Source organism: Oryzias latipes, chromosome 3 (genome assembly GCF_053564925.1).
Source record: "Oryzias latipes strain Hd-rR chromosome 3, Olatipes_Hd-rR_3.1".
NCBI lineage: Eukaryota > Metazoa > Chordata > Actinopteri > Beloniformes > Adrianichthyidae > Oryzias > Oryzias latipes.
The window spans coordinates 8711886-8737873 of NC_136239.1; the positions used below are offsets into that span (position 1 = coordinate 8711886).

General features: G+C 44.6%; 1 protein-coding gene across 7 annotated transcripts in view; it reads left to right on the forward strand.

The window, feature by feature from the left end:
* The window catches only part of LOC101158260 (protein kinase C-binding protein NELL1), a 603730-nt gene that overhangs the window by 147666 nt on the left and 430076 nt on the right, over window positions 1–25988 (forward strand). For all 7 annotated transcript variants that reach the window (XM_023952325.2, XM_078944996.1, XM_078944997.1 and 4 more), the window contains exons 6-7: window positions 7926–7998; window positions 9906–9988. In XM_023952325.2, coding sequence (XP_023808093.1) covers window positions 7926–7998; window positions 9906–9988 — 156 coding nt within the window. The remainder of the gene's footprint in view (window positions 1–7925; window positions 7999–9905; window positions 9989–25988) is intronic.

The following is a 25988-nucleotide window of genomic DNA, read 5'->3' on the forward strand; positions in this document are numbered from 1 at the left end:
TACATGGAGCGCCACAATCAAGTGGCTGGAATAATATACAGGAACATGTGTGCAGAATATGAACTGGAAACCCCAAGATCAAAATGGGAAACACCTCCGAAGGTGGTAGAGAATGAGAGGGCAAAGATCCTGTGGGACTTCCAGATCCAGACTGATAGGATGGTAATGGCGAACCAACCAGACATTGTAGTGTTGGACAAAGAACAGAGGAAAGCCGTTGTGGTGGATGTGGCAGTGCCAAGCGATGGGAACATCAGGAAGAAGGAACATGAGAAACTGGAGAAATACCAGGGACTCAGAGAAGAACTGGAGGAAGCATGGAAAGTGAAGGTGACAGTGGTGCCTGTGGTAATTGGAGCACTCGGGGCAGTAACCCCCAAGCTGGAGGAGTGGCTACAACAGATACCTGGAAATACCTCAGACCTCCCAGTCCAGAAAAGCGCAGTGCTAGGAACAGCTAAGATACTGCGCAGGACCCTCAAGCTCCCAGGCCTCTGGTAGAGGACCCGAGCTTGGAGGAGAAACCACCCGCGGAGGGTGAGAGGGGAGTTTGTTTTTATATATATATATATATATATATATATATATATATATATATATATATATATATATATATATATATATATATATATATATATGTAACAAACGGTGTGTTGGAAGTTGGGTGGGGGTGGGGGGAAGGAGATGGAAGCAGTATCTCATTTTAAATTATTCACTAATCATTCAGATGTGTGCTCAGTGCTCCTCTATAACCCAAGTGGGACAGACATCTGTGATCTACACCATTTTCATTTTCTGTGACATTGATGAGTTGTCCTTTGCTATCCACATCTCACACGTTTTGTGTGTAAAAGAATGTGTCTTTTCCTCTCTGCTTCAAGCCTCGTTTTTCTATAAGACTGGTGTTTGTATACCGACCTGCCAATGAACTGTAACTTAATTTTACATGCGCATAAGGCTAAAGTGATGGTGAAGATGCTTAAAGTGGCGGATTTTGATGTCTCCACATTTCATCAGTAGTACATGGAAGGAGAACGGAAATTATTTTCATTCCCTAACTTTGATGTCCACATGTATGTATCTTGGTGTTCTATAAGGTCTGTTTTCTACCATAAGCTAAGTTTTTTTAGCTTGTTCATTGTGGTTATAAACAAGGCTCTATTTTCCAGTCATGCTTTTCTGGAGAGAGCCTGCCATTCAAAGTGATTGACACACAGTCTATTATAAGAATCTATATTACATTCATTTCTGCCTGTGTGAAATTCTGCTATTAAACTAGAAATGGATGTGTTGTGTGATCCTGCATATCCTAGTAAAACATTTGCAGTGTTTGATTTTCTCTACTTTCAAATTCCACACTTTTACAAACACAAGCCAAAGCTCTGGAGCAGTTGTTTACTGTTTTGGGCAAGACTTAGATGAAGAATTTTTAAAATACAAGAAGTCTAAATGAAACAATCTAATCATAGTTTTTGATAAATGGCAATGTAAGAAAGTTTAAAAAAACCCAGCTAGGATGACAATTTATAACTGTTAAAAATTTAGAATATCTATTGTCAGTTTATCTTGGATGACATTAAAGACCCAGTCCAATAGAAACTGTTTTGTGGTGTTTTTAATATGTTCTAGTGGCTTTTTCTGATGATGGAGAACAAATAAAAAGGAAATTAGGCTCATAGAATTGTAATATTTCTGTGTTCAAATGGTTGTGAATCAGAAGCAGGTGAAAAAAAGGCTGTTTGAAAAAGCTGGTATTAGTAGTAGTAGTAGTAAATACATCCACTATCAGACAAATAGATCCATTAATGTCTTTATTTTCCTCATCCTAGCTGGCACCTGGCTCAGAACTGTGTAGCTGGTAGCTCCAATATTGTTCACCATTTTTGTTACACAACTAATGTTGTGTTAGGGTTGTGAGGGTCTGTAAGCTAGCGGGACAGCTTGTACATAGATGGATGTGAAAAATGAGGGCGGACTTACTCCACACCAACAGTTCAGCCCACAACCCAGATGGGAATTTCTACTGAATTGAAATTTCTACTAACCTTATATTATTGAATCCATAGTATTCTATGATGAACACTTTGATGATTTATAAAAAATAAATACATACACTGGTGGACAATATTGTTTGTACCCCTCAGTTAAAGGAAGAAAGTCCACAATGCTCACTGAAAGGACTTGAAACGTTCACAAGTAACTATAAATTAACATTTATTGAAAATTAAATAATCAAAATCAGCCATTACTTTTGAGTTGTTGATTAACAGAATTATTACAAAAAAACAAACTAATGAAACCGGGCTGGAAAAAATTGATGGCACCTCCAAAAAAAACTGAGAACTAATTGCCCTGGGGGTCATGATGAACACAGGTATGTCCTTTAATTGACATCACAGCTGTTTTCAAAGCCACAATCAGTCAGTCTGCCTATTTAAAGGGAGACAAATACCCTAAATTCCGGACTATAAAGCGCACCCGATTACAAGCCGCACCCGCCCATTTTCACGTGTTTAACTACTTTTAAACATACATAAGCCGCGTCGTAGCATAAGCCGCATGTATTAAATAGCATGGTAGACCTGACAAATCACGTCCTGACTCCCAGCATAGGTAAGGTTCAATACCACACTGTGGGAGGAATCAACTTTGCCTCAGGGTCATGCATGAAAATAGACTGCATCTGACAAAAAGCATGGACCTCTATTCTGTTCACAAGTTCCTCGGTTATGGTTTATTTATTTTTTTTTATTTTTTTTAGTTTTTTTTACTTATTGACAATCTAGGTATCACACATAAAATTACAAACAGTAACCATATAATCAACATTACATCCCTCAGTTATGATGAGGAAATTTACATCCCCGATCCCCCATTTCCCATGAGTCTTAGGGGCTAAAGGCGGGGCCAACGCCCGGCTCGTCACACTGTTGTACGTGCTTAAAAATGAGCAAGTAGCAGCAGTGCTTGGAGGGGTGAAAAGGAACAGCTCTCCTTCCACTTGTGTCGCGGCAGCATTATGGTACTAACAGGGCTGGTTAAAAAAAAAAGTAAAATAAAGCAGCAGCTACTGAAAAGCGCGCGCCTCAGCGCGATACCAGCGCCTCAGCGCGGCGCGTGCGTCAGAAGTTCCGCGGACGCCTCTGAGCTCCGCGCTCGCCCCGCGCGCTCCCCTTCCTATCTTCTCCGACACCTCTGGCCAGGGCGGCTACAGGAAGGAGGAAATCGTGTCTGTGCAGAGCAATCGGACTTAAGACTGTACGTTTTGTGGATGAGGGGCGGATGCGTTGTTACGTGTGGGAGCCTTCAGACTGCCATCGGCCCCGCAGCTCTATGTGAACGAGCAGCAGCCAGGAGAACATGTCTCCAGCTCACACGGAGGCTGTGAGCTTTTCAATGCAAAATTCCAGGCAGTCCTCAGACCGTTAAAACGACCACGTGGATTTGTGTTTCCAGTCGTGTCCCGACAAAATAAAGGCTGATGTTATTCCCACATGCGCTGTTCTCTCCGTCACGCAGCTGACCGGCTTTTCCAATCCCGTTGGGGATGGTGGATTTTTTTCACGCTGCTTTTAATTTGAAAGCTGCATCATATTGTAGTGACGATCACGTGCACGTTGGGTCTAATGGCACCAAAGGATTCTGGGATGCGGCCGGGCATGCGTGTTACGTTTTTTGAACCATGACTGAAGTGCCTAAGACCTGAAGTGACATCCATGCTGTTTAGCTGCTTAGTTTGTTGAAAAATAAATGACTTGTGCTTGGTGTTAGATGAAGGAGTCAAACCATTCACTGAGTCCGAAAGTCCGTACATGGCGGTCGCCAATTAAATCCATAAATTAGCCGCGTCACTGAATAAGCCGCAGGGCTGTAAACGCAGGAAAAAAGTAGCGGCTTATAGTCCGGGAATTACGGTAGTCACGTTGCTGTTTGGTGAAAATGTGTGGACTACACTGAACATGGACAACAGCAAGCGAAGGAGAGAATTGTCCCAGGACATTAGAAACAGAATCCTCTCTCTCTGTGTGGGGTGGGTGGGTGGTGCCCGGGCCTGGGGCGCCTGGCGCCTCCAGCACCCCAGGCCCCAGTGGCCTGGGGTGGGGGCTGGGGGACAGCTGTTTGATCACCGGGGGACAGTCTACCAGCTGTCCCCAACTTACCCCCTTCCTCATATAACCTCATATTAGGGTGAGGGGGTGGGGGGTCTAGCCTGCGATGCGCCTTGGGGGGGGGGGGGGGGGCTACTTGGCAGTGGCCCCCCTCCTATGGTTGCCGTATGGAGTGGGCCCCCCCTCTTTCGGTTTTATTTGCACCTTAGACATGTAGGGTCCTTGGTAGAGGGGGTGCTTGGACATCACTGCAAGCAAGCAGCAGATGTCCTCCTGGCACCCTACCCACCAATTTTAACCGCACCTTAGACATTTAGGGCCCCTTGGTGGGGAGGGTTAGGGGACATCACTGTGAGTAATCAGGAGATGTCCCCTTAGTGCCCTACTCGCCAATTTTAACTGCACCCCCCTTAGTACACACACCCCTCCCCCTTCAATATATACATTCCAACATAAACACACACACATGCACACACACACCCTCTCAAACACACATACACGCACACACATTTTGCAAGGAAGGTGGGACCTGGGTCCATCTGTCCCCTACCCCTTCCCTGGTGGGGGGTGCGGGCCCCTTGGCGATGGCGGCCGTGTCCCTTGGGTGCCGGCTCCCTGGGCCCGGCGGTGCTCTCTCCGCACGGTGGGGGGGTTCATATTACACCTGAGCCGGGGGTGTTCGTGTCCCTCGGGGGTGGGTCCTGGTCCTTGCCCCTGAGCGCTGGGCCCCGCCAAACTTCCAACATGGCCGAGCCTGGTCGGGCCATATTCATAACACCCCTTGTGGGCCACCCTTTTTTCCCCGGGGTTCCCCCCTCCTGGGCGGGGGCGGCGGGCCCCTGCCTTGCTCCTCCCTGGACCAACCGTGGGCCGGGTGGGTGGCTGCCTGGAGTGTGGAGTGGGTCTCCCTTGGGGGGTCCTGGCTCGTACCTGGGGTTGGGGCGGGGGGATGCCCGGAACTCCTGGGTGGTGGTGGGGTGCTCGTCTGGGGCTGTGGGCGTCCTTCTCCGGTGGGGCCCTGCGTTGGGCTCTTCCGGCGCGGCGGGGGGGCTGCTTTCCTGGCTGGGCTGGGGCGGTGCTCTCTTTCCCTCCGCGCCTCCCTGCTCTCTGGCTCTGGGGGCCTCGCGGCGGTCCTGCTGGCCCTGGCCTGGGTGGCGGTCTTGGTTGCCCGGGGGGCGGTTGTTCCCTGCCTGTTCCCTTGTGGCGTTGGGGGAATTCCGGCTGCCGCTGCTGCGGCGGGGGTCTGGGTGTGGGGGTGGCTGGGCGCTCCTACTCCTTCCTTTTCACATTCCACCATCCATTTTAGAAGAACATAAACACTCACCTGAGCACAGGTGTTAGCTCACCTTTGCACTTATAGTTTGCATGATTGAATGAATGAAAGATTTCACACTAGTTAGTTTAAAGGCATAGGTATGCGTTCGTGAACACTATCTGTTTTGTGTACATGTTGACATGTGAACATTTTTTGCAGCTAGCAGGTGTGTTGATAATATTTGAGTGTGTGTGAACAGGCCCCGCCCTTTTTGTACTACATTTGAACTGTACCGTAACGATAAACAACCAGTAAACCTGTCTGCTCTATGCTGCTTCATGGTCTCACCCCCCCCTTTCACTATCACCCCCCCCCCCCCCCCCCCCCCCCGACATCCCTCCCTCTTCTTCCCTTTCCTTTTCCGTCTGGTCCAACACCAAAGATTTTCAATCATGGTTGAAATGAATAAAGTTTGGCCTCAATTACAAAAGGGGTTTCTTCAGTCACACCTTTGGTTTGTCTGAAGATTAATAACCCCTCTTGTTAAAGTAAAATATGTCCAACACAAGAGGCCCTCAGCTCTCATCTGCCTGCCTAGCTGTTGGACAGGACAAGTTAAAAAGGAAAAAAAAAAGAATTATAGCCAAACATCGTAAAGGTAAAGGCTATAAAACCATCTCTAAGCAGCTTGAAGTTCCTGCGACGACAGTGGCGCATATTATTCAGAAGTTTGAGACCCACGCCACAGTAGCCAACCTCCCTGGACGTGGCCGGAAGAGGAAACTGATGACAAATTGAGTTGACGGATAGTTCCAACTGTATCCAAAGAGCCCAGAACAACTTCCAAAGACATTAAAGGAGAACTCCCAGATCAAGGTACATCAGTGTCAGATCGCACCATTTGTCGTTGTTTGAGCCAGAGTGGACTTCATGGGAGATGACCAAGGAGGACACCACTGTTGAAAGGAAATCATAAAAAAGCGATACTGGAATTTGCAAAAATGCATGTTGACAAGCCACAAAGCTTCTGGAAAAAAAGTCCTTTGAACAGATGAGACAAAACTGGAGCTTTTTGGTAAGGCACATCAGCTCTGTGTTCGTAGACTCAAAAATGAAGCATACAACGAAAAGAACACTGTCCCTACTGTGAAACATGGAGGAGGCTCAGTTCTGTTTTGGGGCTGCTTTGCTGCATCTGGCACAGGGTGTCTTGAAGTTGTGAAAGATAAAATGAAAGCTCAAGATTATCGAGGCATTCTGGATAGAAATATGCTGCCTATTGTCAGAAAGCTTGGTCTCAGTCACATGCCATGGGTCTTCCCACAGGACAACGATCCAAAACACACTGGCAAAAACACCCAAGAATGGCTAAAAGAAAAGCGTTGGACTATTCTGAAGTGGCCTTCTATGAGCCCAGATCTGAATCACATGCCATTTGGTGAAGACACCCGTCAAACCTGACACAACTGGAGCAGTTTGGTCATGAGGAGTGGGCCAAAATACCTGTCGACAGGTGCAGAAGGCTCGATGACAAATACAGAAACCATTTAATTGCAGTGATTGCCTCAAAAGGTTGTGCAACAAAATATTAAGTTTTGGGTAGCATCATTTTTGTCCAGCCCTATTTCATTAGTGATGACTGATCACTGATTTTGATTATTTAATTTTCAATATGTTTTAATTTATTATTACTTTTGAACGTTTCAAGTCATTTCAGTGAGCATAGTGGAATTTTTTTCTTTAACTGAGGGGTACCAACAATTTTGTCCACCACTGTATATCCTCTGCCTTCGCCCACAAGTGGCCGGGGTAGGCTCCAGCAGCCCCATGACCCCGAAAGGGACAAAACAGGTTCAGAAGATGAGAGAATGAATATTTACATAAACGTTTTCAAATGGCAAATCAATCAAACACAATGCTTTGAGGTTTGTATTCGCCAATCTAGTGAGCATCAATGTGCTCTAGATTTTTAGAGGCATCAAGGAAATTTCCATGTGTCTGTATTTTGGAAATGTAGATTCAGGCCCCCCGAAAAAAATGTCAAACACCCAAGTGCGCTAAGTAGTTAGGGAACTTGGACACAAACATGTAAGAGATTTTTTACTTATCTTCATTCAACCCTTTTACAATCACTATTACCAAAGAGTCATGAAGACATCACCATGTGGTCCAACCAATACATGCTTTTCTCTTCTTGTTTTGGATTCACATTTGTGTTTTTAGAGTTAAGATTTACATTTCTGATTCAGAATATGGCTTATGGTGCAGGTTTTGTTATTCATACATTTTAGCTTTGTCTGTTTTAAACTTTTACAAAAAACAAACTTAATTGTTAGCTCATAAAGTGATCCGAAAGGAAAGAACCACCATATGCAATTTGCACACAGAATAGATTGTTATATCCACTATAGATCAGCAAAGCTAAACTGTTCATTACAACTTACAACATATTTTACTCTTAATCATATTTTGTTTATTGATATAAACAACTGCAATTGAAATATCTGTCTTGGTGATTAACATTTTTCACTTCTACTTGCCCCTTCCCCCTTTTTCCCTAGGGAATTATTCAGGATGTGAAGCTGATCTTTGCTCCCAATGGCTATATCACACAGTGTCCAAGTCTTAACCGCAGTAAGTACCATGACAGAATTTATGCATGAAACTAGACTGAAAGAATGCCCTAAAGGGCTGACATGAAAACACAACTAAAATGGCTAAAAACAGAAAATCTGATTTCATAAACTGATACCATGGACAAATTGAATATTTTGTTTTACATTTAATCCAAATAAATAAGTGAGGAGACTTAAATTTCTTGGCATGGTATCTGAATGAGATGGATTTACAAATATGTATTAGCCAATAAATGAAAGCGTTACAGTGTTATAATTAAAATGATTGATTTGAAACTCTGTCTTAGCTAGAAAAGAGATGTTTTGTGATGATATCCTTTGCGTCATCATAAAACAGCTGGTAGCAAGAAGTCGAAAAGTTATTTATTCATTTATTCATTTAAAGACAAACTGTTTTTACAGTGACTGATCAGTTTTTGTGATGCTAAATAAACTCACAAGAACAAGTTGCATTCAGCAATTACTTCAGCAAGAGTCACCATGAGGGAAATGTGAGGAGAGAAAATTGTAGTGAACCAATCCTTCCTCCTTCTTAAGCTTTGGAATTGCAGGGCAAAGGGCTCATAATAAAAGATTCCAAAGAAAATCAAATGATGCAAATGTAGAGGGAAGAGTGCAACAAGCGTAAGAGGTAAAGGTGTGTAAGTGCACACGAAACGCTTTCTGTAAGTTGTGTATGTATTGATGTGAAGCTGCTTCTCATCTCCAAGATGCTCTGAAGTATTTTGGCAGATCAAAAAAAGGCTGGTACTTTTTAATAAAAACAGTTGAAACCTAAAAATAGATTTGTGGAATAAACAAGCTTCCTATGTTTAATTTAAAGCTAGACATGTGCAGCATACCTTAGACCACATGTGTCAAACTCTAGGCCCGGGGGCCAAATGTGGCCCTCCTTGTCATTTCATGTGGCCCGCGAGAGCATAAGAGTTTTTATCTTCTTAAAATGAAAAATAGAAATCGGTGTGTATTTATTCATATCTAGGGGGAATTGAACTTAAACTATCGGATTGGGCAACTAAACATTAGGACTTAAACACTGTCCATATAAGCTAACCTGACAGAATCAAATGTAAAAGGATTTATGCTAAAGTAACAAGCAAACATATGTTTCTATGCAACTGTAATTGTCACTTTAAAGAGTTACAATAAATAAATAATGAGTTATTTAACATGAAGAAGTAGTTTCATTTATTTTTCATTACATTCGGTTACACGTATAAGTAATATCTGGCCCCTTGAAGACAACCACTATGCGGATGTGGCCCTCTGTGAAATGTAGTTTGACACCCCTGCCTTAGACAGATCATTTGTGAAGACACCCATGAGATCCTGAAAATTATGTGAGAAGGACATGTTGGCTGAGTCCGAATTGACTCTCTACCCCTCTGGAGCCTCCCCATTGCTCCAATTGTAAGTAGTTAGGAGTAGCTGTAGTGGTGTCCGAAAGTTTTGGATTTATTTTTTTTTAATGGAGAAGCCATAGAAGCTTAGGGCTGGCTAACCCTCCGTTAGTAGTAGTGATCTGTGTTGCGCTGTTGTTTTCCCAGCGCTGGTAGCTCTGTGCTAACATAGATGAGCGGTAACTATTGATGACGTCATCAAGTGGTAGTAATGTCCAGATTTGAAGACACTATTTTTTCCATATCTCTCGGCTTGGAGGGATAAAGGTAAGGTTAGGGAGAAGTTTTAGGGGTAGAATTCGGATTCAGCCATTGACCCATCTTAACAACATTACGCAATCACTAAGTTGAGTTTACCCACTCCAAATAAAAGAGTGTTGGTTTCAACATGAGTTTCTGGTGTCTATCATGCCAGTGGTTTTATACTTTGTATGTGTTTGGTCTAAATATGTCTGTATTTTTTTTCTTATTTCACTATTCTGTTGCATCCTGTTTGCCTGTTGAGCCTGTCCAACTTGCAGCGACTTCCTTAACCTTGTGCAAGGCATCATGGACCTGCAGGACGTACTTGCCAAGATGACCCTAAAGGTAAGCTCATGGTACATCTTCCCACAAAGAAATGTCTCCAACTTCCAGAAAGAGAGCTAAGATGTCAGCTATGGATACTGTGTCCTGTTGATGCTTGTTAAAAATACTTAAAAAATGTTGCACATAGATCTTCAGGAGACTGGTTTGTTACAAAAATGATATATTTGCAGAATTTAAAAAGTGTACAATTTTGCTTTGCTGTTCTCTTTTCCCTGTCTGAATACACCCTTAATGAAGTTGTAGAACTTGTAGAGCTCCAATAATTACCTCACCCTGCTATTAACTATTATTCACAAGAATCCTTTGTGGATGTTCCTTTAAACTCTTCAAAGGATTCTTGTGAACTTGAACTTTAGGTTTCAATGTAACTCGTTCAAAATTTAAAAAAAATAAGAATGTTTGAAGAAGAATAAAAAGTCTGTGGTTATAGTCTGAGCTTAAACTATTTAAAATGGAAGCTAGCTGTATTACATTTTGTACTATCCCACTGTTTTTATTTGAGTTTATATCAATGTTGTTAAAAAAAATAAGGAATTTTCTTTTATTTATTTATATCCCTGTCGCAGCAGTAAAAGGCATCAGGCACATAGAAGTGTAAAGATTCAAGAAAAAAGTTAAAAAACTGCATTTGCATATGCAACTGCAAGCTGCATTTGCAGAAGAAAATGCAGGGTTGAATGTAATATTGCTGAATGAAAATGAAACTTAAAGGGTAATAATTGGCACTAAAAAAATAAAGGAATTATTAAAGTTGCCCATAAATAAAGTGAAAACAGCCCAATAACAGAAGATATATTTTTGTGAAAAATGCCAGCGCCAGGTCTCGAACCACCGAGCTTCTGCACCAAGGAAGAGAAACAGAAACAGAAAAAAAATGAATGCTTTATAGCGTTCAACCAATAAAGAGAAACAGGAAAACAATGGGTTGAATACTTTATAGAAGGGTTGCACGATAATATGGGATACTGATATTTATCGGACTATAGTGGACAGTATGACGTCACGCCGATAGTTCCGATAAGAAAAAAATTCAGATAAAATGGACCGATACTTAAAAGTGCCAGCAGGGTGTCTGCTCACCCCGCCCATCCTGCAAGCTTCTGTAGCGTCTAAGTGCTGTCACCCTTTCAGCACCTGCGCTAGAGACCTCTGTCTGCAACATGGCACAGCACTCACACGTGGATTTATTTTACCATGTCTCAGACTAACGACTTACTTATTGTTTGCAAAATGTTTTCGGCAGGAGTGTCACAAGTAAGGAAAAAAAGTTCAAGCTTTTAACACCACAAGTCTCACAAACCATTTAAAAATTCATCCCGGGGATTTGCGGAAAGAATCTGAAGCTGCTGCCATTACTAGCGCTAGCGCTCATTCGGAAAAAAAAGGAAGGCGTCTGGGCAGGCAGATGACTGTTGCATAAGCGTTTGACAAGTATTTAAAAAATATTGGTTGAGTATCGGTATCTGCTACAAGAGGCAGGAAAATATCGGGTATCAGTTGTAAAAGTCATTATTGTGCATCACTACTTTATAGCATTCAACCAATAAAGAGACACAGGAAAAAAATGTGTTGAATACTTTATAGCAGGGGTCGGGAACCTATGGCTCGCGAGCCATATATGGCTCTTTTGATGGTCACATGTGGCTCGCAGACAAATCTTTAATTCAAATTTTTTTTCTTCATTAGACCAGTCCTTCTCGTGCGCGATGCGATGGCAGAGGCGCGCAGTAGTAGCGGTGCTTAGAGAGACAAATCTGCGCCAGCACTAGTATAAGTTTAAAATTGTCTATTAATTCACAGAGTTTGTACCACCCGGAAACCTGTGAATTGCCGTGCCTAAAACTGCGCGCTCCCGTCTCTGAGAAAGAGCGCGCAGATGCGGGGACGGGATGTGTGAGGGAGAAAGCAGAGGGTGGGGGTGAGGGGTTGTGGGGACAGGCAGCAGGTGAATCGCGCAGGGATGGTAAAAACGTAAAACCCGCTGCCCGTCACTCACTGCAGCGTGTGAGTGTGTGTTTGGCTCCAGGTCCGCATGTGAGCAGTCTGTCTCACATCTACAAAACATTCATACCAACCTAAGATCACGTTTAAAGTCTCAACGCCTGCATGAAGCAGAAACTCACCAAGTAAACCAGACTAGACCATCAGCAAAACTACCACGAGAAATACTCATCATTTATTAGAAACAGCATAACAATATTATTAAAAAGAATCCACAGACTTATTGTACTTTAAAAATGTTGAAATTACATCAAATGCACACATTCACTTGTATTTTAGTTTTAAACATATTGTCGCGGACTGAGTTGGATGGCTGTTGGGCCGCGTTAAAAGTTCTGGAGTTCATGGAACGCATCGATCAAGCAGAGATCTGATTGGCCCTCAGTTCTGTCGCTCAGCCTGTTGTTAGGTAGTTTGGACCAATGGGGTTCAGCTATGGGCCGAATAAGGGAAAGGGGAGGGCTGCAGCGGGAGCAGGTGAATATAAAGTTGGGAGAAGCGCTCTCGTCTCGGCGAGAGAGATTCAGGAGTTGCTGAATTAATTGTTCGGCGTTTGTTGCGGTCTGCAGTAACCCGAATAAAGAACCTTAAAAGAGGTTAAGTCTCCGTGCCTCAGTGTGGGAACGGGACACTACATTATTGTATGGCTCTTTCGAAATTACATTTCAAAATATGTGGCGTTTATGGCTCTCTTGGCCAAAAAGGTCCCCGACCCCTGCTTTATAGCATTCAGTTAATAAACATCAGCCATAACTAGGGATGTCCCGTTCAGGTTCGGCCAGATCCAATTCTGAATCATTTTATTTTGAGTATCTGCCAATACCGATACCCTGGTCAGATACTTTTGTAACACATTTTAAAAAATGAACATTTAACGCACAGCCTGATATCAAGAAGTCCAACCTCCACTTCGCAGCGGATGGTTCAGGCTTCCACGGCGGGCATTAAATGATAAGTGATAATGCACACGGCCATTAACCCTTACATATCGCAGAATCAATTATTTTTCCGTCGCCCCTAGGAGGAGTGTACGGTGATGCAGTGGTTAGCGCTCTTGATGCACAGCAGTGCTTCTCAATTATTTTTTGCAAGGCCCCCCTAGGAAAAAGAAAATGTTTCATGTGCCCCCCTTAACCCCCCACCCCCCCTACACACTCCCTGCGGTGACAATCTATTAGGTTAGTATCTATAAGAATTGTGTGTGTATACTTGAAATTGTATCTTTTAACAACAAAAGAAAAAAGCAATATAAATTAATTTAGACAAATATTAACTTTTGTTTTGCCACACAGAAACCCTGTTATAGTCTAAAAGAGAAAAGAAGCTTAAAGTGCCTGAAATAAAAATAAATCTGTTATTCCTTATTTAAACTAAAAACATTTTGACCAACTGAACCATCTGATGTTGAGAAAAATAATTCAATCAATAAATAATATTAAATATAAATTGATCTGAAACATTAACACGGCAGCACCAATATATTTAACGTTTTTAGTTTGAAGAAATAGGTAAAAAACATTGTGTGGATTTTTTTCTATATAATCGATTGTTTTTTATGATCTAAAAAAGAGCAACTGTTTTACTGCATTACCTGCTGTCTTTGCTTACCTGCTGTCCTGTTAAATACTGACACCTACTACATGACAGTTGACAAAGAATACATTGATGGAAAATAAAGAGACAACATCAAAGTGTCTACAATAGTTAATAAAGAATGACATTACTAGCATGAGCTGAGTAAAAGGCACGTGATTAGGGCTGCATCTATTGATTCTTTTTGTAATCGATTAATCTAGCACTTAATCGATCGATTAATCGAGTAATCGGATAAAACGATTTGTGTGTGTTTTTGAACAACCAAAACAAATCTTACATAACAAAAATGATGTGGTTGTAAAATTAACAAGCATTTGATTTTAAAGATCCGCTCTGATGCAAATGTAACTTTTGGTGTTTTTAAGTTGGTCTTGAGAAGTGGCGGAGCTAGAACATTTTGTATGGGGGGGGACAGAAGACTTTGAAAGGGTGGCACAACACCAAAGTGGAAGGCCAATAAAAATAAAAGAATCAGGAAAACATATTTGATCTTTATCATTGTTTATATTTCGTGTAAAAATAATGCTTTTGTTATTTCTGCAATGCTTAAAGAAGCCTCGCGGTCCGCCGAAAGGCGAGCTACCGCCTGTCCCAGCCCCTGCCTCTCGGTGCCCGAGCCCGAGCCGCGGAGCGGCTAACGCCGCCCCTCGCTCGCTGCCAGCGGCACGCGCGGGTATGCCAGCTCTATTTTGCAGTAGAGACACTGCACCTTGTTCTGTTCTTTATTAACTGTGTAATGATCCCACACTTTAGACAATTTCTGCCGTTTATTTATAGATCTATTCTCTGCCATCGCGCCAACTAAATTCAAAAGGTCTGTGTGAATAAACTGTCTGTGTGACACAATCAAATCCCTGCGCCGCGCGTATGGTGCGCGTCATAGGAATTTAACGAGGCTTCGAGGCAGAGTATTTGCCTCGAGGAATTTTTGTAATCGAGTAACTCGAGTAACTCGAGGAATCGTTTCAGCCCTACACGTGATTATCCTGGTGTTGCACAATACCTCCGTGTGCGCGTTCCACCTCGCAGCCTGAGCCCACTACCCCTCCCCTCTCCTTCTCACACATGCAGCCGCGTATGACAGGAGACAGGAGCAGGTGCAGGGATGAGATTTCAGGCTGATACAAACTCTGTGATATAACAGATTATAGGAAACCAATAGTGGCGCAGATTTTTCCCCAACCACTGAGCCGCTGTCACCAGCGCCTCCCGTTAAATTTGCAACTTGTATTACCTGTGCCTAAAACTGCTACCGATGCCATCGGGGAGCGCGCCCCACTATTTGAGAAGCACTCATTTACAGCAATAAGGCCTCCGTTTTAAACTAAGACTTAAAACAGAACACAAATGGGGGGACATTTCTGTGTGAAGTTAGCATGTTCTCCCCGTGCATGCGTGGGTTTTCTCTGGCGACTCCGGCTTCATCCCACCATCCAAAAACATGCTTAATATGTTAATTGGTTACTCTAAATTGTCACTAGGTGTGAATGTGATGTGCATGGGTGTATGATTTGTGGCCCTGCAACAGACTGGCGACCTGTCCAGGATGTCCCCAGCCCTCGCCCATGATTATCTGGGATAGGCTCCGGCAGCCCTGTGACCCCAAAAAGGACAAAAACAGGTTTAGAAGATGAAGGAATGAATGAAAGAATGATCCCTAGGAGTTAATTTTGCTTAGCTGGAGCTCTGTCAAGGACGGAGAAAAAGGGGTGGGCATTAGGGGGTTATGTATCCTTCTCCCACAGCTGCACCATCTCATAGCCTTATTTTTAAAATTGGCTGTACTGTACAGACCAGTTCAGAGAAATCAAAAATATCATCTAACATAACATTCTTATTAAATAATTCAAACATACAAACACAACTATTAAAAAATCGCACAAAAAACGCCCCTCTCACCCTGCCCTGGGTGGTTTCTCACCCAAGCTCGGGTCCTCTGCCAGAAGCCTGGGAGATTGAGGGTCCTGCGCAGTATCTTAGGTGTTCCTAGCACTGCGCTTTTCTGCACTGAGAGGTCTTTGATCTTTTCAGGTATCTGTTGTAGCCACTCGTCCAGCTTGGGGGTTACTGCCCCGAGTGCTCCAATTACCCATGGCACCACGTTCATTTTCCATGCTTTCTCCAGTTCTTCTCCGAGTCCCTGGTATTTATTCAATTTCTCATGTTCCTTCTTCCTGATATTGCTTGGCACTGCCACATCCACCTCAATGGCTTTCTCTCTGTTCTTTATCCACCACTACAATGTCTGGTTGGTTCGCTATTACCATCCTATCAGTCTGGATCTGGAAGTCCCACAGGATCTTTGCCCTCTCATTCTCTACCACCTTCAGAGGTGTTTCCCATTTTTACCTTGGGGTTTCCAGTCCATATTATGCACACATGGTTCTGTATATTATTTCAGCCACTTGATTGTGGCGCTCAATGTATGGTTTCCCTGCCAGCATCTTACACCCTGCAGTAATGTGCTGGATTGTTTCAGGCGCCTCTTTGCACCGCCTACACCTTGGGTCTAGTCTGGTGTGGTAGATCTGAGCCTCTATCGCTCTGGTGCTCAGGGCTTGTTCCTTAGCTGACAGGATGTGTGCTTTAGTGCTGTCCTGTAGGCCTGCCCCTTCTAGCCATTGGTAGGACTTCTTGGTATCAGCCACTTCAGTTATGGTCTGTTAGTACATCCCTTGCAGGAGTTTGTCCTCCCGTGAGGATCTGTCCTCCAGCACTGCATCCTTTGCTCTCCCTTAACTGACACATTCACTGAGCACACTGTCTTTTGGGGCCTTGAGCTTGATGTTTTCATGGATCTTGGATGTTTCATTATGGATAGTGGCTTCCACGCTCACTAGTCCTCGGCCTCCTGCCAAGAGTTTTCAAAGCAGTAATCAAAGCAAAAGGTGGCTACTTTGAAGAACCTAGAATATAAAATATTTGCAGTTGTTTCACACTTTTTGTTATGTATATAACTCCACATGTGTTAATTCATAGTTTTGATGCCTTCAGTGTTGACTCTACAATTTTCATAGTCATAAAAATAAATGAAACTCTTTGAATGAGAAGGTGTGTCCAAACTTTTGGTCTGTACTGTGTGCATGTATGCATATATATATATACATTTTTGTTTGGCAAAATATATTTTTTTCTCATTTATTTTGGCAGTTTGATAAAGTTGGTAGCCAAAATGAGAAGCAGAGTGACAGAAAATGTTACACTCTTTAAGTTTTGAATTAAATAAATTATATTTTAGGTAAACTTTGAATCAACTCACCTCCGGCAAAGCAAATCCTTGACCAGCTGTATTACACATTTTGATCATCCCACCTTTTATTAAGGTCCACTCAGCTGACTAACTTTATATCTTACCTTGACAATCACAGGGAAATTGTCCTGGACATGCCACAGAGGATATGAACTAAGGGCATAAATAAGCACACAGTGTCAACACTGAAAAAAAAATCTCACTGCAGGCTCTGAGCACAACAGTCAAGTGGTAATTATTTGGACTTTTTCTGCTGCTACGACACTTGTGCTTTGTCTGAAGAACGTTGCAGCACTTAAATATGATGGTAAACTTGGTAGAGAATTAATAAATAAATAAAAACTAAAAAAGGTCAATTTGTGATTTTGAAAAGATATAAACAGAGGTAAACTGAAAGAAAAAGGCCCTTGAGCTGATCTAAAAAAGCCTTTGGAGAGTGATTACAAAAACAAAGCTGGAGCAATAATTGATTGATTAATGAAACATGGCATGACTGTAGAAAAGACATGAACAGAATGGACTGTGTGATAAAAATAAAATGCATTTTCTGCACTTAGGGCGCACCAGGTTATAAGATGGACCATCAATGGATGATTATTCTTTCACTTATAGGTCAGATAGACCTAAAAGGCACCCCGAACTAGAGTGCGCTTTGTGGGACAAAAAGTCTAAGATAAGTCTGTTAATCAGTCAAATGTTATTAACTGTGTTAACAGTAACTCTAGAAATTGTTTGTAGCACGCTACATATTGCCCGCATTAGGAGTGTTAGCCGTTAGCTGTAACTCCCAACCTTATTTGCAACATGTAAAATCACGTTATTACCGACAACGTATTCACAATACCAGCCACCCTTGTTTGCAGCAGAAGTAATCCATAGTGGGATTGGAAAAGCCCAGGACTTGAAAGCACAGTAGCTGCGATTACATGTGCAAAATAACTTTAATCTGACCATAGATCGGATAAGAATTGAACTGTGTACATGGGTCCAGAAAAACTTTATCAGATTTTAACAAACATTGACATACACTACACTTTCGATTGGAATAAATAAGTTTGACATGCGCAGAACTATCTAAAATACTAGAAAGGTCATAGAAGAAGAAATGGCAAGTTCAGTTGTAAACAAACAAAGCTGCGGCATAGAGGAAGATGATGTTCTAAACTTGCTTTTATTATTGTTATGATTATTATTATGTGCCTGTTTGCTTATAATGTTTCTAAATATATGCGGCCAGTGCTTTATTCTGGGCCAAACAGACCTGGAAGAAGGATTAGGATTAAGCAAATACGTGCCAACAACATTTAGCTTTATATGCACTTAAAATCCATGCGGGCAATGCCGCAATGTACTTTTTGGCTGCATGTAATTACTGTACTGTATGTGGGAATAACATCAGCCTTTTATTTTGTCTGGACACAATTGGAAACACTAATTCACATGATTGTTGGCACGATATCTCAGGACTGTGCTATTCAAAAGCTGCCTCCACCAGCTCACACACCGTTCCAAAGCCGCTCATCTTCTTGGAGACAGTTCTTCTGGGAGACACGGTTCTCCTGAGTCTGTCTGCTGACTCACGCGTAGCAGCCGGACGGACTGCGGTCCGAAGCTTACTCACACACTTTCAGTGCGCCTTATAGTGCAGAATATATGATACTTTGAAATTAAAAACGTTACGATATCTCAGGACCGTGCTATTCAAAAGCTGCCTCCACCAGCTCACACACCGTTCCAAAGCCGCTCATCTTCTTGGAGACAGTTCTTCTGGGAGACACGGTTCCCCTGAGTCTGTCTGCTGACTCACGCGTAGCAGCCGGACGGACTGCGGTCCGAAGCTTACTCACACACTTTAAGTGCGCCTTATAGTGCAGAATATATGATACTTTGAAATTAAAAACGTTTTAAGAAAAGCAAAGAAGTAATGAAGAAGAGATAGAAAAATTCCAGGGAAATGATTCAGAAAATGGTAGCTGCTACGGCTCGGCAGGAGGCTAACAGGCAGAGAGAGTCGCTTGTGGGGGCAAATGAAGAGACTATGAGCCATTTCAAACATTTAACATATGCATGAACTATTCATACAGTTGTGTTGATGGACTTTGTGTGCTGGTCTGATTGAGTGGGTGCACTGTGTGCTGGGGAAGTGCCATCAGGTGGGAGTGGAGGATGCAAAGACACCTCAGTGGGGGGGTTGAGCTATAAAATCGATGCTGGTGTCAAATAAAGGTGAAATGAAGTCCATTACCCTACTACGCCTCCTCCTTCAGAGCACAGCGTGACCTTTTGCCACCTGACCTCACTGTGAGTACAAGCCACAGTGGGGAAGGTGCAGTTGTCTCCAGCTGAAAATGGATTTGCCTGCTCTGTGGAAAATTGAAGGTTCAGCATGAGGTGAATAATTGCTGTTTCCTTGGACCGTAAAGTCAGGTCTCAAGGTGAGCTGAGGTGACACTAAGTTCCTCGTTTGTGGATTATCAAGGTGGCATTTGCATTATTGTTGACTTTTATCAAAGGTAGCAGCTCACAAGTTGAAATCAGGGAGATAAACGACACCGACTGACAGTCTCTATTCTCAAACGTTTGTTCTCTTTTTTAAGAAAAATGCCACAAGTACATGTCAAAAAACAACAACATGATTTTCATTGGAGGGGGACATTAAATGTGAACAAACTCTTAAAGATAACAGTATTTTTTTTCTTTTCAAAAATAGATATCCTAAAAGGCCTATACCATGCTATTCTTAAGGCTTTTAAAGTAGACTATATATATATATATGATAATATATTCTCACTAAAGAACATTTTTTTTAATGAATATGAGTTATTTTAGCAAGCTATTTTCCAACCTGAAAGTAAGACAACTCTTTCTCTCTTTGGCAGTGATGTTCCCTCATGTCCATAAATATAAACATGGGGGATCTCTGGGATTGGGAGGGGCTGGTGCTCAGAGAGCAGGTTTTAGAGAAATACTAAGAAATGCGTGAATGGAGCAAAATCCCACTTTGGGGTTTGTTTTTTGTGAGGAATTAACATTATAATACACTTAAAAGCTCAAAAAGATGATTTTACAAAATGTAGGCCTTTTTAAATATTTGCAATATTTAAAAAAAAAAAAGCAAAAGGGGAATACACCTTTCACAAGCTTGCAATTCTAACGCCCTTAAAAGTCTGCCACGTCAAATTCCAAAAGAATTTCCCAAGTGACTACCTAATGATGCTCAAGGAATTATTAGGCAATACTTTGAAATCCTTAGGAGGAGTTTAAATTTGTAGAAGGGACTGATGATGAATTTTTAGAAAAATTGAAAGATGGTAGCCTCTTCCTGAAGTCAAATAATTTTAAACAGGACAGGGGACAGGACACAGCTCTGCAACTCAGAACTTGTGTAGCTCTCCAGTCAGACTTCTTTAAAGAACTAAAATGCTTCAGTGACATGTAGCATTTTGTTTTGTTTTTTGATTTCCTGAGAAGCTTCTGTGATTCCTCGACTTTTGCCTCTGACACCAAAGTTCAACTCAAAGGGGAAATGAAAATCATGGGTGTCATGTATGAAACATGCAAAAAAATCGGGGTACACGTCGCCTGCTGCTCAAAAGCTCTTATTCCTAGAGCAAAAGCTGATGGAACTGACTCATTTAGTATAAAGATTGAAAAAAAATAATTCTCCTTGATTTATTGTTTTTGTTAATGTTGTCATGGCTACAGAACACTTTTCGACCCAGACGCTGGAACCCGGAAGAAACACAGAGGAGGACGAGCGTGGCAGGTAAGGGGTTTTAATCAACAGGTAGGTGAGAGATCGAGAGCAGGATCTTGAGTTCCCAACGAGCGAAGAGCAGACTTCGGTGGCGTCACTGGTGGATTCTTTTGCAGACCTTCCCAGGAGTCGACGTCGGAGGAGGTCCGAGAGATAGCGGACGGCAGAGGCTCGAGGTGTGACCAGCAGGAGAAGACAGAGGGAGGGCTCCGGACTGAGGCAGATTCTGGCGACCACTTGTGACAATGGATGATGCCTGAATGGGAATGTTACGGGTCGAAAGCCATACCCTTTGGCCTGGTTGGTAATTAGGTCCCACCACCCTGCGACGGTTGGCGATCTAGCAGTTGCTCTCCTTGGTGCAGATGAGAGTGGCCTTTGTCTGAGTCCAGATGCGTTGGCAACGCTGAAGGTGATGTTGGACGGAAGGCACTGTCAGATCCAATTCCTGTGATGGAGACACAGAGGTGGTGAGTACCCGAGGGTGGTTTCAAAAGGAGAGATCCCAGTGGCAGATGAGGGGTGAATATTGTGGGCATACTCAATCCAGACGAGGAATCGGGACCAGTCCTGTTGATTCTGTGCCCCAGACAGCGGAGAGCTGCCTCCAGTTCCTGGTTCGCTCTCTCCGCTTGGCCATTAGACTGGGGATGGTATCCAGAGGTGAGGCTGACCATGGCCCCCAAGGCCGTACAGAAGGCCTTCCAGACCTGGGAGATGAACTGGAGACAATGTCCACTGGGATGCCATGATGGCGGAAAATGTGACTGACCATAATTTCCGCTGTGGCGGTGACAGTGGCAGTGGGGAGCTGGGGGAGTGGAATGAAGTGAGCCATTTTTGAGAATCGACAACTGTGAGGATGACAGTGTTCCCATGAGATGGGGGTAACCCGGTGACGAAGTCCATGGCTATGTGGGACCAAGGTCGGTTGGGAGTGGGGGGCGGATGGAGCAGCCCCGCAGGAGCAGAGGATGACGATTTAGACCGTGCAGAAGTAGTGCAGGCCGCGATGTACTCACGTACATCCTTGTCCATGGATGGCCAGTGGAACCACTTGCGGATGAGATTAAAGGTCCGGTGTACCCCTCCATGGCAAGCCATCCGGGAAGCGTGACCCCAGGCGATTACTTCAGAACGGAGATCGGATGGCAAGTACAAGGTACCCCTAGGGACAGGAGGGTGATTATTGTCTTTAGCGAGTGCTTGAAGTACCCTGGTCTTGATGTCCCATGTCAGGTTTCCAATGATCCAGGTGGAAGGAAGGATAGTGGAGGTGGACTGTTCAGAGGGGGTGTATTTCCGGGATAGGGCGTCGGGCTTGACATTACGAGATCTGGGTCTGTAGGTGATTGGAAATTGGAAGCGATCAAAGAAGAGACACCATCGAGCTTGCTTGGAGTTTAGCCTCTTGGCGGAACGGAGATAAGCCAGGTTTTTGTGATCGGTCCATACTATGAATGGCTGCTCGGCCCCCTCCAACCAGTGACGTCACTCTTCCAGCACCAGCTTGATGGCCAAAAGCTCCCGGTTCCCCACATCATAATTCTGTTCAGCAGGAGACAATTTCCGTGAAAAGAAAGCACAGGGTTTCAACTTGCCAGTGACGGCTTCCTTTTGGGATAAAACGTCCCCCACTCCTGAGTCCGAAGCATCCACTTCCACCACGAATTGCAGAGAGGAGTCAGGCTGGATGAGGATGGGGGCTGTAACAAAGAGACTCTTTAATTTTTTAAAGGCTTGTTGAGCTTCCGTGGACCGGAGGTAGGGATGATTAGTGGAAGTTAGACGTGTAAGAGGGGAGGCAATACTGCTGTAGTTACTTATAAAACGTCTGTAGAAGTTTTCGAATCCCAGGAATTGTTGGAGTTTCTTTCGGCTGTCAGGTGGCGCCCAGTTAGCAACTGCCTCAATTTTGGATGGGTCAGGTCGAATGCAACCCGCCTCGATGATGTAACCTAAGAACTGGACAGTGGTCACATGAAACTCACATTTTTCAAATTTAACAAAGAGCTGATTTTCTGATAGTCTCTCGAGTACGAGACGCACGTGGTGTTCATGCTGGGGCTGGTCGTTGGAATAAATAAGAATGTCATCTAAATAAACGAATACAAAGCGATTAATGAAATCGCGGAGGATGTCGTTTACTAACCTTTGGAAAACTGCCGGGGCGTTGGTGAGGCCAAAAGGCATGACCACATATTCATAATGCCCAAGGGGAGTGTTAAAGGCAGTCTTCCATTCCTCGCCATCTTTGATGCAGACCAAATGATAGGCGTTGCGTAGGTCTAATTTAGTGAAGATCCGGGCCTCCTGAACAGAGTCAAAAACGGATGAAATCAATGGCAATGAATAACTAGTTCGCGGTAGTTGATGCATGGTCTGAGTGTCTTATCCTTTTTTTCCACAAAAAAGAAGCCTGCTCCCACAGGGGAGGAGGACGGTCGTATGTGGCCCAGGGAGAGTGTTTCTTGGACATACTGTTCCATAGCAGCTCGTTCGGGACCGGATAGATTGAATAATCGGCCCTTGGGCAGCAGAGCACCTGGCAGGAGATTTATAGCGCAATCATAAGGTCTATGCGGGGGCAGAGCACTAGCCTTAGATTTACTGAAAATGGTCTTTAAGTCATGATAACACGGCGGATTAGCAGTAAGATCGACCTGACTAGGACTCTCCACACAATGAGGGGACACATTGGGGACGGCAGAAAGTAAACAGTTGGCGAGGCAGTAGGGGCTCCATTGAGTGATGGTCCCCTGAGACCAGTTGAATTGAGGGTTATGTAGTTTGAGGCAGGAAAACCCCAGCACTATGGTAGTGTGAGCAGACTGAGTAACGAGGAAACGAATGGACTCCCTATGATTACCTGACACGACGAGTAAATGGGCTTGGTGCGGTGAGTGATGCGCGATAGGTGTTGACCACCCAGACCAGAGGCTTCAATAGGGATGTCCAGTGGTTCTGTGGGTATCGACAAACGGTTAAACAGATGATGATCAATAACGCTCTGTTCTGCCCCAGAGTATATGAGGGCCTTTAAATCGTGGACGACAAGATCACAACATAGCTTGACAGGAATTAACAAAGACTCTTCACCAAAATACTTGGAGACTGGCTCCCTCGTGGCCTGTCGTTTAACGAGGGGCTTGGGAGTTTAAACGAAGAGGGCATGTGGAAACTAAATGACCTTTTGTTCCGCAGTAGAAGCATGCTCCTTCGTCGCGCATCTTGCGGCGTTCTTCCTCGGACAACCTCGAATGACCGATCTGCATAGGTTCCTCCGGAGGTTTTATAGAAATGGGGATTTCCGTGTGTATGCTATGATCGGCAGGTGGAGCACCTAATGGCTTGGCGATGGGGCGAGGAGGAGGATGAGTGCGTTCTCTCTGACGCTCCCGTAGTCTAAGGTCCGATCTGAGCGCCGCGGAGACCAACTCTTCAAATGAACGTGCTTCGGGTTGAGAGCAGAGATGATCTTTAATCTGTTCATTCAACGATTGGTAAAAAAACACCTTTTAGGGCCACGTCGGGCCAGCCAGCTTCAACCGCCAGGATTCGAAAGTCGACAACATGGTCACTAACCGGTCGACTCCGCTGCTTAAGAGCGAGAAGCCGCCGGCTCACTTCTTCCTGTCTTCGGGGTTGGTCAAAGATCAAACAGAACTTGCTGATGAAACGTTCGTACGTGAGGTGACTAATAGGGTTGGCAGAGAGAAAAGCTTGGGCCCACTGGAGTGCTTTATTACCTAGAGAATTTATAATGAGAGTTATCTTACTGTGGTCTGTTTGGTAGTAACAGGGGGCTTGTTGACATATCAGTTGGCACTGCAGTAAAAATCCTCCGCAGGCTTCCATGTCCCCGAAGAAAGTCGGAAGTCTTCTGAAGCGGATGGAGATCCGGAACCGGAAGAGGTAGGATTGATGGGAGCCTGAGCTGTGGGAGCCAAGACATGGGTAAATTGTCCAGTTAATTCAAGTAAGGTCTGAGTCATACCGACGAGGCGGTGAAAAAGGTCTTGTTGGGCAGCGGCCATTTGTGCATAAAGCAACAAGTTTACTGGTTGTTAATCATTATGGTAAGGTTTAAATGAAAAAAAACAAAAAAAAGGGCGGAGCCTGTCCACACACACACTCAAATGTTATAAACACACCTGTTAGTTGCAAAAATGTCCACCTGTCGACATGTACACAAAACAGATAATGTTCACACGCATACTTATGCCTTAAAACCAACTAGTGTGAAATATTTCAGTCATTCAGTCTGTTGAGCTAACACCTGTGCTCAGGTGAGTGTTTATGTTCTTCTAAAATGGATGGTGGAACGTGAAAAGAAGGAGGGAGAGTGCCCAGCCATCCCCACCCCAAGACCCCCACCGCACCAGCAGCGGTAGCCGGAATCCCCCCAACGCCACACGGGAACCGGCAGGGATCAACCGCCGCCCGGGCGACCAAGCCCGCCACCCAGGCCAGGGCCAGCAGGGCCGCCGCAAGGCCCCCAGAGCCAGAGAGCAGGGAGGCACGGAGGGAAAGAGGGCGCCGCCCCAGCCCAACCAGGAGAGCAGCCCCCCCGCCGCGCCGGGAGAACCCAGCGCAGGGCCCCACCGGAGAAGGACGCCCACAGCCCCAGACGAGCACCCCACCACCACCCAGGAGTTCCGGGCATCCCCCCGCCCCAACCCCAGGTACGAGCCAGGACCCCCCAAGGGAGACCCACTCCGCACTCCAGGCAGCCATCCGCCCGGCCCACGGTTGGTCCAGGGAGGAGCGAGGCAGGGGCCCGCCGCCCCCGCCCAGGAGGGGGGAACCCCGGGGAAAAAAGAGGGCCCACAAGGGGTGTTGTAAATATGGCCCGACCAGGCTCGGCCACAGTTGGAAATTTGGCGGGGCCCAGCACTCAGGAGCAAGGACCAGAACCCACCCCCCCAGGGAAACGAACACCCCCGGAACGAACACATCAGATGTAATGTGAACCCCCCCACCGCGCGGAGAGAGCACCGCCGGGCCCAGGAAGCCGGCACCCCGGGGACACAGCCGCCGTTGCAAAGGGGCCCGTACCCCCCACCAGGGAAGAGGCAGGGGACAGATGGTCCTAGGTCCCACCTTCTTTGCAAAATGTGTGTGCGTGTATGTGTGTTTGAGAGAGTGTGTGCGTGCATGTGTGTGTGTTTATGTTGGGATGTATATATTGAGGGGGGAGGGGTGTGTGTACTAAGGGGGGTGCGGTTAAAATTGGCGGGTAGGGCACTAAGGGGACATCTCCTGATTACTCACAGTGACGTCCCCTCACCCTCCCCACCAAGGGGCCCTAAATGTCTAAGGTGCGGTTAAAATTGGTGGGTAGGGTGCTAGGAGGACATCCGCTGCTTGCTGGCAGTGATGTCCAAGCACCCCCC